General features: G+C 31.8%; 1 protein-coding gene across 3 annotated transcripts in view; it reads left to right on the top strand.

Moving 5' to 3' along the window:
* Nucleotides 1–14,720, top strand: part of LOC143067533 (saccharopine dehydrogenase-like oxidoreductase) — a 40,258-nt gene that overhangs the window by 2,386 nt on the left and 23,152 nt on the right. For all 3 annotated transcript variants that reach the window (XM_076240868.1, XM_076240866.1, XM_076240867.1), the window contains exons 2-4: nucleotides 8,806–8,912; nucleotides 9,838–9,918; nucleotides 12,022–12,151. In XM_076240868.1, coding sequence (XP_076096983.1) covers nucleotides 8,806–8,912; nucleotides 9,838–9,918; nucleotides 12,022–12,151 — 318 coding nt within the window. The remainder of the gene's footprint in view (nucleotides 1–8,805; nucleotides 8,913–9,837; nucleotides 9,919–12,021; nucleotides 12,152–14,720) is intronic.

Here is a 14,720-nt window from a genome sequence, read left to right as displayed (position 1 = left end):
AACTCCACTAAAAACAAGGAGTGAAATCAGGTGCTCCGGAAGGGTAAGCATTTCCAGCACCGTATACGGCACCCGTCATGTTATTTCTTTGTTCAGTTCGGTAATGATGGAAGGTTATTATGACTGAGGAAGAATATCACTGAGATATGATTTCTGACACACTTTTGTCATAATGGCCAATCAGCTCATGATGGCGACCATAAAATTGCTTTAGTGATGACCTTAATTTGATTAATTCATAGCCCTGTCTTAGCAACTTTTGAGAAAGCAGTATTCCTCGTTTAACAAAATCAACGTACTTTGAGCTAGCTCTAGAGTAACGTGTCAATTGAGACACATATACTCCATATGCTGGTGCCGCTTTTTCAAATTCGTAAATATATATCTCTGATTGGCAATCACTGTTATTCATGTAATTGCCGCTTTAGAAACCTATTTTATAGTAAACAGCAGAAATGTGGAGAAATGCTCTCTTCTGTTGAACTACATCCATAAAATGTATTTTGCTTTCTAAGCAATGTTTTGTTGTCCTAATAAAATGAAGCAAATGCATTGGTATGCAACACGAGTACGATAAGTACAGAATAAAATGAAAACTCAAACGGTGTTGAAATAATCGGTCCTTAGTATGCAAGATGCAAATATAATTACAATGTAAAAGATAAAGTTGTTTAATGACTCTATCGTGGGTATTGTGACAGAGGATGTAAGAGAATCTAAGAGCTTGCTATAAATTAATAAATTAAAAATGCGTATGTTTGTTGATTTTCTGAACTCAATATACGGTCACCAATCTAAAAAGTTCAGGCTTGTGTCAATTTCTTTATTCCAGTCAAATGTGTTCCACGATTCTTACGCTTTTGGGTTTCATTCACAGTCCAAATTTCTTGACACAAAGTCATTGTATAAATAAAATAAATCCAAGGTGTTTTATTCACAAACATTTGTGTCATTTGTGACAAACGGCGATTTGCGTTCTTGGGCACAGCGTATTACTCGTAACCCGAATATTTCATGCCCTTCTCGTAATCAATCTCTATTCTCGGTAAATGATGTTGTCATCATAGATCAGAATATATCGACTTAATGATTTCAGTAAGAATACTCTGAGAAATACGAAAACCGTATTTTGAAACAGGAAGTTTTACATGAAGCGAAATTATCGACGTTTACCGGTAACGGAAATGAACAAAATCCGGAAATCATAATTTTTTCAAAAATAAAAAAAATCGGGGCGGGAAGATTTCAGAGGGGCGGGCGGGGATGAAAATCTATCAATTAATTTTAATTGGCCTAAAGAAGTATAGCCATTATTTTAAAGAGTATTATAATTCGGACTTAGCAAGATATTTTTTAACACATTTTTTTGTTTTACACCTGGAGTGAAACATATACGCAAGAAATCAGCATTGTGTTTTATGTTGTGCTTTTACACAACTGTTCTCATATACGCAAGAAATTGGTATCATGTTTTATATTGTGCTGTTACACAACTGTTCTCATATACGCAAGAAATTGGTATTATGTTTTATATTGTGCTGTAACACAACTGTTCTAGGTTGAGTGCTCACACACATGTTTAACCCCGACATATTCTTAATGGGCCTGTATAGTGCAGTGGTTTTCGACGGTTTATGTCTGTCATTTTTCTTTATAAATAAGACCGTTATTTTTCTAATTTGAATTGTTTACATGATTCATGTCATACTACATCTCCTTAATATTTTTATGTATTCTCTAAAAAAAAAAAAAAAATGATATCACAACCTATTTACATATATTGAGTCTAGTATTTTATAAATCTTAAAAAAAAAATCAAAAATATAACCTATATGTTTAAAGGTCTAAAGGTTTCAGCTGCTGTCGGTTCGGGTCAATTGTGTATTCTTTGTCCAAAACGGACTTTGATTGGAGAAGCTAGAAATTGGACGTTGATTAGAGAAGACAAAAAATGAACGTCGATTAAATAGGCATTACATTGGCCGTCGATTTGGAGGATATTTTATTGTGACGTCAGATTTGGACGTCGATATGAGGAACGGACTTCGATCTGAGTCTTACATATATATATAACCGAGTCTAAATTGAAGACTACATTCAAACCTACATGTATGATTGCATTGGATAAAAACCACAATTTTTATACGTGTGCATGTAAAACAAATTTCGTTGTAGAAGGGTCTAAAAACAGCACAAACAACATTTTCCAAAAGACCAAAAAAGTGAAAAAGTATATATATATAATAATACATGAAGACTGTTGTTTCTTATTTGTGTTTGTAACTATGTATACTGTATTGTTTATTATATTTGTAAAATAATAATATTATAATGATATTATATTATGCTCCTTATGAGCCCATTTTATGGAAATAAAGCATCTTCTTCTTCTATAGAAATAATTCTAAAAATGTATAAATGATCTCTCTATTTTAAATTATTTTTGGGGTTGGATATAGTCATTCATTACATCGATAAAAATGAATTCATAAATTTATTGTTTAAAGTTGTCTCAACATAATATATGACAAATGTTTTCTTTTCAATCAATAAATTAAAAACTTTTATGAATAACATAATTAACATTTTTGTTGTTATAAGTTATAACTATTCATAACAATAAGTCCCTATCAACACAAATCAAGGATAAAACTTAATGCCCCTCTGCCACAGTGGGGATTTTTTGGAATATTTAGTGTTTATCCCCAAAACCAGTTTGATGATAACACAAAAATCTCAAGTTTAATTACAATTGACAAAGTGTTTATATGTTTAGTAGTAGGACTTTAATCATTTTAAGTTGAAAAATACAGGCAAAGTTTTGATGCTTATGTAGTGTCCAATATTTTGACTTTAGTGGAACCTTAACAAGTCTTTCATCCTATGTAACAACAAATAGTTACATAAACAACGGTACAAGCTGACCCCCAAGCTGATACTACAAACTTTGTTTAAAATTGTTTTAAGTTCTTAAAACTTCTCATGTTTAGAAAAATATAGTGCGTTTGTTCTTGGTGAGCTAATAATATTGAACAATTATAGTGCTGTTAGTTCTTCTGTATATTATATATGTACTGCGTATGATATTGTTATTGTATATGTCAGGGATCTCCATTGATTAAAATTGAATGATGGAGGAACATTCACCATCACAAACCGTGTCAACGCCATACAGTGTAGGGTGATCGAAAGTATTCCATCCTTCCATGTAAGGAATGGTGAACATGCTAATTCATTGCTTATTTAAATTATATTTATTTGAATTTTCATTATAGATCTAGAAGTATCAATATTTTCATTAAATAATTGCCGTTTGTAACCATTCAAATGCCAAGCCTTCATGGTACCCCCTTAGTCGAGAATGATAAAAAGCTGTCATGAAGGTACCCATGTAGTTTTCTTGCTATTTTTGGTAATTGTTATAGGGGTTAAAAATCATGTGGAGCTTATTTTTCACGGACACTGCCAAATTCAGAAGTCATGAACCCATTACCAGTATGGTAGTCCAAATAATTATGACGTCTTGAAAGGCTATTATAATTTTTTTCCAAAGAAAAAAATTATAATAGCCTTTCAAGACGTCATAATTATTTGGACTACCAGTATGGCTGATTTTCAGCAACAACAAAATGATTTTTACGTGTTATGTAAAAGTTTGAAGAGATTTGTAAAGCAAACGTTGACAAATGAAAAGGTTTTTAATGACTTTATCTAGCAAATTGATGCTATGCAACATGCACATTGCATCTTTCGAGTCTGAATATAAACCAGAAACGCGGATGTATCAAATATTTGATTGTGAACTACGAAATGAATTCAGAATTATGATACAATATTTCTTCACAATAAATATTAAAGTTTTTACTTTTAAACTTTTAGATTAATTCTATATTATCGTTACAGCAGTAGTCAGGTTATTTGCGATGAAATAATATTAATGCTTTACACCTTATTTTGTACTTCTTAAAACAGGGGGATGCTGATTGCGTTAGTCAAAATACTGAAAAGCATGTGTTCGACTTGTTAAACTGTTTCCTTTGTAACTGGATTAGTAATTTATTTAATCTAAATTATAATAAGCATTTGCTGAAACTTAGTTGAATAGTTTGATAAATGAATCGTCTATCTTCAGATAGTATTCTCAGTAAGTCAGGTTTGTTGATCTACCTGTACAAGCTCAGGTACAAGTGATTAGTGATCTTAATCCGGATATCCCTCAGGCGTAAGAACTGTATTGGATTATAAGGTAAAAAAGACTAAGGGTTATGCAATTACATGCATTTGATTAATGCTAAAAAAAAATGGCGGCAGGCTATAAAAAGCGATAACAGTTTTGAACGATGGAGGAAAACAATTTAATGATGGCGTGGGTCATTTGACGATGGCACTAGATATGTGAATGATCGCAGGGCGCCATCATTAAACAGGCCATGGAGATTCCTGATATTGGTATCACGTCTGCGGAGTAGTCGTCAGAAGACCGATGATTTCCTGAATAACTTTAGTATAAGTGAATTGAAATCAATGAAATTTTAACACAAGGTTTATAACCAATAAAGGAAGGTTTGGGTTGATTTTAGGGGTTTTGGTCCCAACAGTTTAGGAATTAAGGGCCAAAAGGGTCCAACATCAAAATTTGAATTATTGGGGTTCTTTGATACATTGTATGCTGAATCTAACCGTGTATTTAGATTCTTAATTTTTATACGCCCGTCTTTTAGACGGGACGTATTATGGTATACCGTTGTCCGTCCGTCGTCCACACTTCGGACAATAACTCAAAAACACTTTCACCAATTTCCATGAAACTTAAGTGAATTGTTTATATCAATTGACGTAAGCTCCCTTTTGTTTTTTTTTTTAATTTCAGATTTTAAGTTTTGGATTTATGGGGCTTTATTCATAAAAAAGGGGGGATTTTCAACACTCCGGACAATAACTCAAAAAGGCTTTCACCAATGTCCATGAAACTTTGGTGAATTGTTTATATCTATTGATGTTAGCTCCCTTTCAATTTTTATAAATTTCAGATTTTAAGTTTTGGATTAATGGGGCTTTATTCATAAAAAAAGGGGGATTTTTAACACTTCGGACATCTTTGGTGAATTGTTTATATCTATTGATGTAAGCTCCCTTTCAATTTTTATAAATTTCAGATTTTAAGTTTTGGATTTATGGGGCTTTATTCATAAAAAAAGGGGGATTTTTAACACTTCGGACAATAACTCAAAAAGGCTTTCACCAATGTCCATGAAACTTTGGTGAATTGTTTATATCTATTGATGTAACAAATAATACTTAATAAAATCTGATGAAAACATAAAATTTGTAAAATCTTTAGTTCAATTTAAAACATTAAATTTCTTGTAAAAAATAGGTTCCATGAATGTCATACGTTTGTACTATTATTAAATGGTTGCAAGGATGAAAGCACATTAGCAGTCCCTGAGATACTAACTGTTCCCTGAGGTATATATCATTTTATGATAATATTTTTACTATCTAAGCTATGGATAAAAATCAAATACTGTTTTTGCATATAGGATGTTTTACTCTTGTTAAAATTGGTTGCAATTGAAATCACAAATGATACCTTAGCATTGCAGCTTTTTTATAGAGTTCGGTTTCGGTGGAAGGGTTGAGCGCAATAAAAAATGTTATAAAACTTATAAAACATAACTAGTCTACAATAGCACATAATAAGTGAACAAGTGACAACATGAAAATCCTAACATGTGACTAAATATTCCTTAAATGTTAAAGGGTGTCATTTTATGAAAAAAATAAGGAAATCAAGTCTCCTAAACTTTTATCAATATGATCATCTTGTGAATATTCTAAACAATAAAAAGGTAATAATCATTATCCACCATATTAAGCACCATTTGAACAACTTTTGCATACATCTTTGTATAATTTAGTATGGATTCCTTACTGTTTTCAACAGAATCTAACTATGAGCAATATACCCCAAGAAAATTACCTTCTTTCAAACTACTATAAAATTTGGAAATCAGCCATAGAATTACTAAAACCCATAATCATATATATCACTTTCCTTATGTTGCATTGAAGACTTCTATGTTATATGCTAATGTTAATGATATTTGTTTTTATACGACCGCAAAATTTGAAAAAATTTTCGTCGTATATTGCTATCACATTGGCGTCGTCGTCGTCGTCGGCGTCTTTTAGTTTTCGCACTCTAACTTTAGTAAAAGTAAATAGAAGTCTATGAAATTTTAACACAAGGTTTATGACCACAAAAGGAAGGTTGGGATTGATTTTGGAAGTTTTAGTCCCAACATTTTAGGAATTAGGGGCCAAAAAGGGCCCAAATAAGCATTTTCTTGGTTTTCGCACTATAACTTTAGTTTAAGTAAATAGAAATCTATGAAATTTTGACATAAGGTTTATGACCACAAAAGAAAGGTTGGGATTGATTTTGGGAGTTTTGGTTCCAACAGTTTAGGAATTAGGGGCCAAAAAAGGGCCCAAATAAGCATTATTCTTGGTTTTCGCACAATAACTTTAGTTTAAGTAAATAGAAATCAATGAAATTTAAACACAATGTTTATGACCACAAAAGGAAGGTTGGTATTGATTTTGGGAGTTTAGGTCCCAACAGTTTAGGAATTAGGGGCCAAAAATGGACCCAAATAAGCATTTTTCTTGGTTTTCGCACCATAACTTTAGTATAAGTAAATAGAAATCTATGAAATTTAAACACAAGGTTTATGACCATAAAAGGAAGGTTGGTATTGATTTTGGGAGTTTTGGTCCCAACAGTTTAGGAATAAAGGGCCCAAAGGGTCCAGATTTAAACTTTGTTTGATTTTATCAAAAATTGAATAATTGGGGTTCTTTGATATGCGGAATCTAACTGTGTATGTAGATTCTTAATTTTTGGTCCCGTTTTCAAATTGGTCTACATTAAGGTCCAAAGGGTCCAAAATTAAACTTAGTTTGATTTTAACAAAAATTGAATCCTTGGGGTTCTTTGATATGCTGAATCTAAAAATGTACTTAGATTTTTGATTATTGGCCCAGTTTTCAAGTTGGTCCAAGTCAGGGTCCAAAATTAAACTTTGTTTGATTTCATCAAAAATTGAATAATTGGGGTTCTTTGATATGCCAAATCTAACTGTGTATGAAGATTCTTAATTTTTGGTCCAGTTTTAAAATTGGTTTACATTAACGTCCAAAGGGTCCAAAATTAAACTAAGTTTGATTTTAACAAAAATTGAATTCTTGGGCCTCTTTGATATGCTGAATCTAAACATGTACTTAGATTTTTGATTATGGGCCCAGTTTTCAAGTTGGTCCAAATCAGGATCCAAAATTATTATATTAAGTATTGTGCAATAGCAAGAAATTTTCAATTGCACAGTATTCAGCAATAGCAAGAAATCTTCAATTGCACAGTATTGTGCAATAGCAAGAAATCTTCAATTGCACAGTATTGTGCAATAGCAAATATTTTCAATTGCACAGTATTCCACAATAGCAAGAAATATCTAATTGCACAATATTGTGCAATAGCAAGAAATTCCAATTGGATTTCAATTGGAGTTATCTTTCTTTGTCCAGAATAGTAGTTGAATCAACTTAAATCATTGTTTTATACAATATACAATGTATATTCACTTTTACTACCAACTGATAGATTAAAACAATCTTTACCATTCAGTGATAACAAGCACTTTTTTTACATTTTAATATTTTATGATGTATTTAAATGAGTAGTTATTGTTGCAAACTTCATTAGAAATTTGAATTGAGATCAGTTTTGAAATAAGGGAAAGGGGGATGTGAAAAAAAAATTGGAGGGTCAATTTTTTTCATTTCAGATTTCATAAATAAAAAGAAAATTTCTTCAAACATTTTTTTGAGAGGATTAATATTCAACAGCATAGTGAATTGCTCAAAGGCAAACATTTTTTTTTAAGTTCATTAGACCACATTCATTCTGTGTCAGAAACCTATGCTGTGTCAACTATTTAATCACAATCCAAATTTAGAGCTGAATCCAGCTTGAATGTTGTGTCCATACTTGCCCCAACCGTTCAGGGTTCAACCTCTGCGGTCGTATAAAGCTGCGCCCTGCGGAGCATCTGGTTTATGCTAAATATTGAAAAGCTGAACTAGGTTTAATCATCAGTGTCTTCTTCACTGTAATCACTGTCCTCATCATCAGAAAAATCCTCATTTTCATTCTCAGAAGAGGCCTCCTCATCATCAATGAAATCTTTATCTTCATCATCAATGAAATCCTTACTTTCATCACCTACTTCCTCATTTAGATCATAACTTTCAGTAGAGTCACTTTCACCATCTTCACTTTCCCTGTTATCTTCTTGCTGCTCCTCATTGTCATTGTAGTCTTTTTTGCCATTTTTATATGCCCGTCGTCAATGAAATCCTTACTTTCATCACCTACTTCCTCATTTAGATCATAACTTTCAGTAGAGTTACTTTCACCATCTTCACTTTCCCTGTTATCTTCTTGCTGCTCCTCATTGTCATTGTACATTTTTGTAGTCTTTTTTGCCATTTTTATACGCCCGTCGTCTTTCAAACAACGGGCGTATCATGCACTAAAACGCAGCCCTTTATTATTTTTTGGTCCTGTTTTCAAATTTTTCTACATTAAGGTCCTAAGGGTCCAAAATTAAACTTAGTTTGATTTCAACAAAAAATGAAGATATGGGGTTCTTTAATATGCTGAATCTAACCATGTAGCATTTTAATTTTTATATATTTGATATTTCTTAAGCAATATATTAATTACTTTATACAATTTAGGTAAAGATCTTGAAAGTGTTCCAGTCATTGTAGCAGATACTGGTTGTGATGAGTCTATTTTAGAAATGACAAAGCAAGCTAAAATTGTCCTTAACTGTGTTGGACCAGTAAGTCATCATAATTTTTTTATACGAATACTGAATAGTTATACAATGTACATGTATGTGTAGACAAAATTTATAATTTGCAGAAAACATGAATTTCAAATTTATGAATGTAATAATTTAATTGTTTCATTTAAATCATATAACATGTGTATAAATGTACATTTGTACATGTACTTGTTTTAAAATTGTTTTCTAAATATGAACAATATATTTTCACAAACAATTACATGTATTTTGTCATACCCCTTCTAACTTTACGTTCTCTCTTCCTAAAAATATTTTCCTCAAGCACTTTTCTCAAAAACTTATGAAAAGAACAACTTCATATTTAATCAGCACATTTTGTTAGTGATGAGCAATAACTTGTGTGCACTTTTCAGATCTGAGAGACCAATGATTTTTCCTTTTCTGATACTTTGAAATATGAGTGGGTATATGCTTAGCACTACAATACATACATTTTTGTTGTAAGTGTACATGTTTATCAGTTATCTATAAGTCAACCAGATGTTATATTAATGGATACTAAGTTTCTAGTTCAAAAGATTTATTCCCAATTGCTTTCCATTTTAGCTTTAAAGACCTGGTCTAGGAAGCAAAGATTAACATGTTTTGTTAGATGATCACAAACACATCACCATTTCCCCAGAACCTTCATCTCCATTGATCTTTTGTTTTAACAGACAAACCAACATGTTTTTATCTATGATGAAATATATAAGGGAATTTTGCACTTACTGTGGTTTAAAACCAACCCAGTGAGACACTTTTTAATATATTCAAAACATAATTTATACTACAGAGTCCAATCTGCTTGAAAGATTATAACCCAATGCTTATACCATCAATTAAATAGTAAAAATATTGCATAATTTTAAATGGGTAAGCTATGATATATTTTGTATGATTGATTATATCTTTTCAGTACCGTTTCCATGGGGAAAGAGTTGTAAAAGCATGTATTGAAGGTGGAGCCAGTCATTTAGATATAAGTGGTGAACCACAGGTAATTGATATTGTACATTGTTAAGAGGTGTCAACTTCTGCTTGGTTAAAATAATGGGAAGAGGTGTCAACTACTGCTTGGTTAAAATAATGGGAGATAGTAAACCACAGGTAATTGATATTGTACATTGTTAAGTGTCAACTACTTCTTGGTTGAAATAATGGGAGATAGTAAACCACAGGTAATTGATATTGTACATTGTTAAGTGTCAACTACTTCTTGGTTGAAATAATGGGAGATAGTAAACCACAGGTAATTGATATTGTACATTGTTAGGTGTCAACTACTGCTTGGTTGAAATAATGGGAGATGGTAAACCACAGGTAATTGATATTGTACATTGTTAAGAGGTGTCAACTACTGCTTGGTTGAAATAATGGGAGATAGTAAACCACAGGTAATTGATATTGTACATTGTTAAGAGTTGTCAACTACTGCTTGGTTGAAATAATGGGAGATAGTAAACCACAGGTAATTAAAGATAAAGATATTTTATTTCCTAATCATAGGGCTCATAACAAGCATGTAATCACATAAAGTAAAAATAAAAAGCCTTTCTTTCCCACTCACATACACTCACACATACAACTCTCGTTCTGATTAAGGATGATTGATTTAACAGTACAACATGTAAATGAAAAATGAAATACAATAAAAATACAGATACAAATGTTGTTTTTTTTTAATTTTATGAGGAGAGTCAGTTGCCTACATTGTATATATGGAACAAAGGATAACTCTTACTGCCCAGAAAAGAAAATAAACCAATTCAAGTATAATGTGACAATGAACTGGTGAAGACTATAAATAAGTTTTATAAGTTTCAGTTAAGCAAATATTTAGTTTCTCAATGTGTAAAATGAGGATAGTAATTCACATAATTTAGAGTTAAAATGAAGGCTATCGTTTGACATGAACCAAATAAGCAGATTACTATCGGATATTTGGGATAAATATGGGTATTTTGTAAAGAGTTCATCCAGAAAGTTTTTCTAATTGATAATTGGTAATTGATATTGTACATTGTTAAGAGGTGTCAACTACTGCTTGGTTGAAACAATGGGAGATAATAAACATTTACAATTAATAAGTTACATATAAGGATATTCTATGTGCAAAATGCTGAAGAAAATCATTTTGTTAACATTGAAGAGAAAAGCGGTAGTGCGTAATTAGTTTAAATATGTATGTTTTAAAAATTTTAGTTCATTCATGTTTTTGAGTTTAGTGTGACGTACCTGAGTACAATTTTTGTTTAGGGGCTAGCTGAAGCCCACCTCTGGGTGCAGGATTTTCTCATTGTGTTGAAGACCACCTCTGGGTGCAGGATTTTCTCATTGTGTTGAAGACCTATTGGTTGCCTTCAGCTGTTTTCTGTCTTTTGGTAGGATTATTGTCTCTTTGACACATTCCCTATTTCTATTCTTAATAGTATGTAAGAAACTGATAGTTGACTAATAAAGCCTAACACAGCCCTAACATTTAGGAAACATTCAACTGTATATTAAAACAAAAAGTGTAATTTTTGTTTGCATAAAAATGACCAATGAATATTTTTCTTAAAATAAAAAATCTTTCCCACTATGGCTATTCTTTGTATAGTATTGAAGTATTTCAGTCATCATCAAAACTAGAAAATAAAATAAATATTTTTATGCCCCATTTATGGGCATTATGTTTTCTGGTCTGTGCGTCTGTTCATTTGTTCTTCTGTCCTGTTTCAGGTGAAAGTTTTTGGTGCAGATAGTTTTTGATGAAGTTGGAAGTCCAATCAACATGAAACTTAGCACACATGTTCCTTATGATATGATCTATTTAATTTTAATGCCAAATGAGTTTTTAACCCATTTTAACGGTCCACTGAACATAAAAAATGATAGTGTGGATGGGGCACATTCTTGTAATTATATTAAAATCTACTGTAAATTATCAGTTGCAACTCAAATATTAAGCTTTTCCTTGGAAATAATTGAATGAACATACAAAAAAATGTCTGATAGCCAAATTTGATTTCCTTTGAAGTAACCAACATAATCAGCACAGGTAAGTTTATATATATCTCTGTCTTACAGACTCATCATCTAGTTCTGACTTACATTTTAGTACCTTGAAAGAATGCAGTTGATGTATAACAATAAAGCTAAAGAAGCCGGTGTGTATATAATAGGAACATGTGGGTTTGATAGCATACCAGCAGAAATGGGAGTTGTGTTTGCACAAAAGAAGTTTCAAGGTAATTCTAGATATATTTTTTTTTTATGAAAATCTGATGTTGATCTGTACATATTATTTGTTTGAAAATAAGAACTGGTGACAAAACCTTCCATTGAAGAAAAACAGTTTTCATTGCAATCTTAGATTTTTCATTACAATCTTAGATTAGATTAGTTGTTTTCATTAATGCAAGGTTATCCACCAAAACTTATCATTTTTAATGTCTTCACTCATTCAACTTATATATATTGCTTTATCGTTGGTTGTCTATTTGCAACCTGTGACTACCCATCAACATGAATTTATTGTATGCAATATTTCAGAAAAATAATTATACACACTTAGTGTTGTTTTGATGATCGGAATAAGTCGGAAATCAGTTGGTTGATCCTGGCGATGTCGATAATCGATTGGGATTTTGTTCAATCGATTGTCGTTTTAGTTTCCGGACCTTTAGCTTATCAACTTCTGGTCCGTTTGTTGTTTGCATTTTATATGCGCAGTCAAACAAATAATAACAAAAAATATCAGTCGATGACAATAACAATGTCAAACATCCTATAATTAAAAGACATAACCAATTTCCTTTTTTATAAACGTGACAAAAGCATTGACTTTAAATATATACAGATTGATGGAATGTTATTTAAAATTAATAACTTTGTATGAAATACTTTCTTTCAATACCGGTACTGGTTACTTGAGAGCGTACATAAAATAATTCTGATTTTAGACAAAATAATTTCTTTGCTTCATTAGAACGTGTTGCAAATTGCCTTTTATTAATGTTTTATCCAGTTGTAGCATCAAAAACATCATATTCCTTTCCAAATTGCTTGTCAGACATCGTTTATTTTTTGTAAATTTTCTGAAATTTGTCCGGCGATGAAAAATATAAAAATCACAAATCGGATACAGTTCAACTATGTAATAATTCCGCATTCTTGCAATTATAAGTTCAGACGCACAAATGACACAATTTACAGAAAAATAATTATCACAAAAGTGAAAAAAAGCATTCTACATGAATTTACAGACATTGGCTTAATCCCCTTTGTTTACTGTATATATTTCAATGCAAATGCATTGTTTTATTTTTTTCTGTTAATTTTAAATTTCTTAAAGTTAAAAAATTTATATATCTTTTCTTAATTAGAAGCATTCAAATGTTTATACAGCTATGTTATTATACCCCACGCAACGAAGTTGCGGAGGGTATAATGTTTTTGACCCATCCGTCCGTCCGTCCGTCCGTCAGTCCTGTTTCTTGTCATCGCAACTCCTCTCAAACCACACAACAGAATTTCACAAAACCTTTTCAGATAATAAGGACATACTATGTAGTTGTGCATATCGACGGGAAATTGCGATTCAATTTTTTTTCTAGGAGTTACGCCCCTTTGAACTTTTTTACTTTAATGTACTACTGCAACAGTTTGTCATCGCAACTCCTCTCAAACCACACAACAGAATTTTACGAAACCTTTTCAGATAATAAGGACATACTATGTAGTTGTGCATATCGACGCGAAATTGCGATTCAATTTTTTTCTAGGAGTTATGCCCCTTTGAACTTATTTACTTTAATGTACTACTGCAACAGTTTGTCATCGCAACTCCTCTCAAACCACACAACAGAATTTCACGAAACCTTTTCAGATAATAAGGACATACTATGTAGTTGTGCATATCGACGGGAAATTGCGATTCAATTTTTTTTCTAGGAGTTACGCCCCTTTGAACTTATTTACTTTTATGTACTACTGCAACAGTTTGTCATCGCAACTCCTCTCAAACCACACAACAGAATTTCACGAAACCTTTTCAGATAATAAGGACATACTATGTAGTTGTGCATATCGACGCGAAATTGCGATTCAATTTTTTTTCTAGGAGTTACGCCCCTTTGAAATTATTTACTTTAATGTATTACTGCAACAGTTTGTCATCGCAACTCCTCTCAAACCACACAACAGAATTTCACGAAACCTTTTCAGATAATAAGGACATACTATGTAGTTGTGCATATCGACAGGAAATTGCGATTCAATTTTTTTTTCTAGGAGTTACGCCCCTTTGAACTTATTTACTTTAATGTACTACTGCAACAGTTTGTCATCGCAACTCCTCTCAAACCACACAACAGAATTTCATGAAACTTTGTAGATAATAAGGACATACTATGTAGATGTGCATATCAACAGGAAATTACGGTTCAATTTTTTTTCTAGGAGTTATGCCCCTTTGAACTTATTTGCTTCAATGTACTTCTGCAACAGTTTGTCATCTCAACTCCTCTGAAAACACACAACAGAATTTCATGAAATTTTGTAGATAATAAGGACATACTATGTATATTGACAGGAAATTATTATTATACCCCACACAACGAAGTTGCGGAGGGTATAATGTTTTTGACCCATCCGTCCGTCCGTCAGTCCTGTTTCTTGTCATCGCAACTCCTCTCAAACCACACAACAGAATTTCACGAAACCTTTTCAGATAATAAGGACATACTATGTAGTTGTGCATATCGATGGGAAATTGCGATTCAATTTTATTTCTAGGAGTTACGCCCCTTTGAACTT

This window comes from Mytilus galloprovincialis, chromosome 3 (genome assembly GCF_965363235.1).
Source record: "Mytilus galloprovincialis chromosome 3, xbMytGall1.hap1.1, whole genome shotgun sequence".
In the NCBI taxonomy this organism is placed as follows: domain Eukaryota; kingdom Metazoa; phylum Mollusca; class Bivalvia; order Mytilida; family Mytilidae; genus Mytilus; species Mytilus galloprovincialis.
Note: the sequence above shows the minus strand (reverse complement) of the source record. Positions and strands in the feature narration are given on the sequence as shown.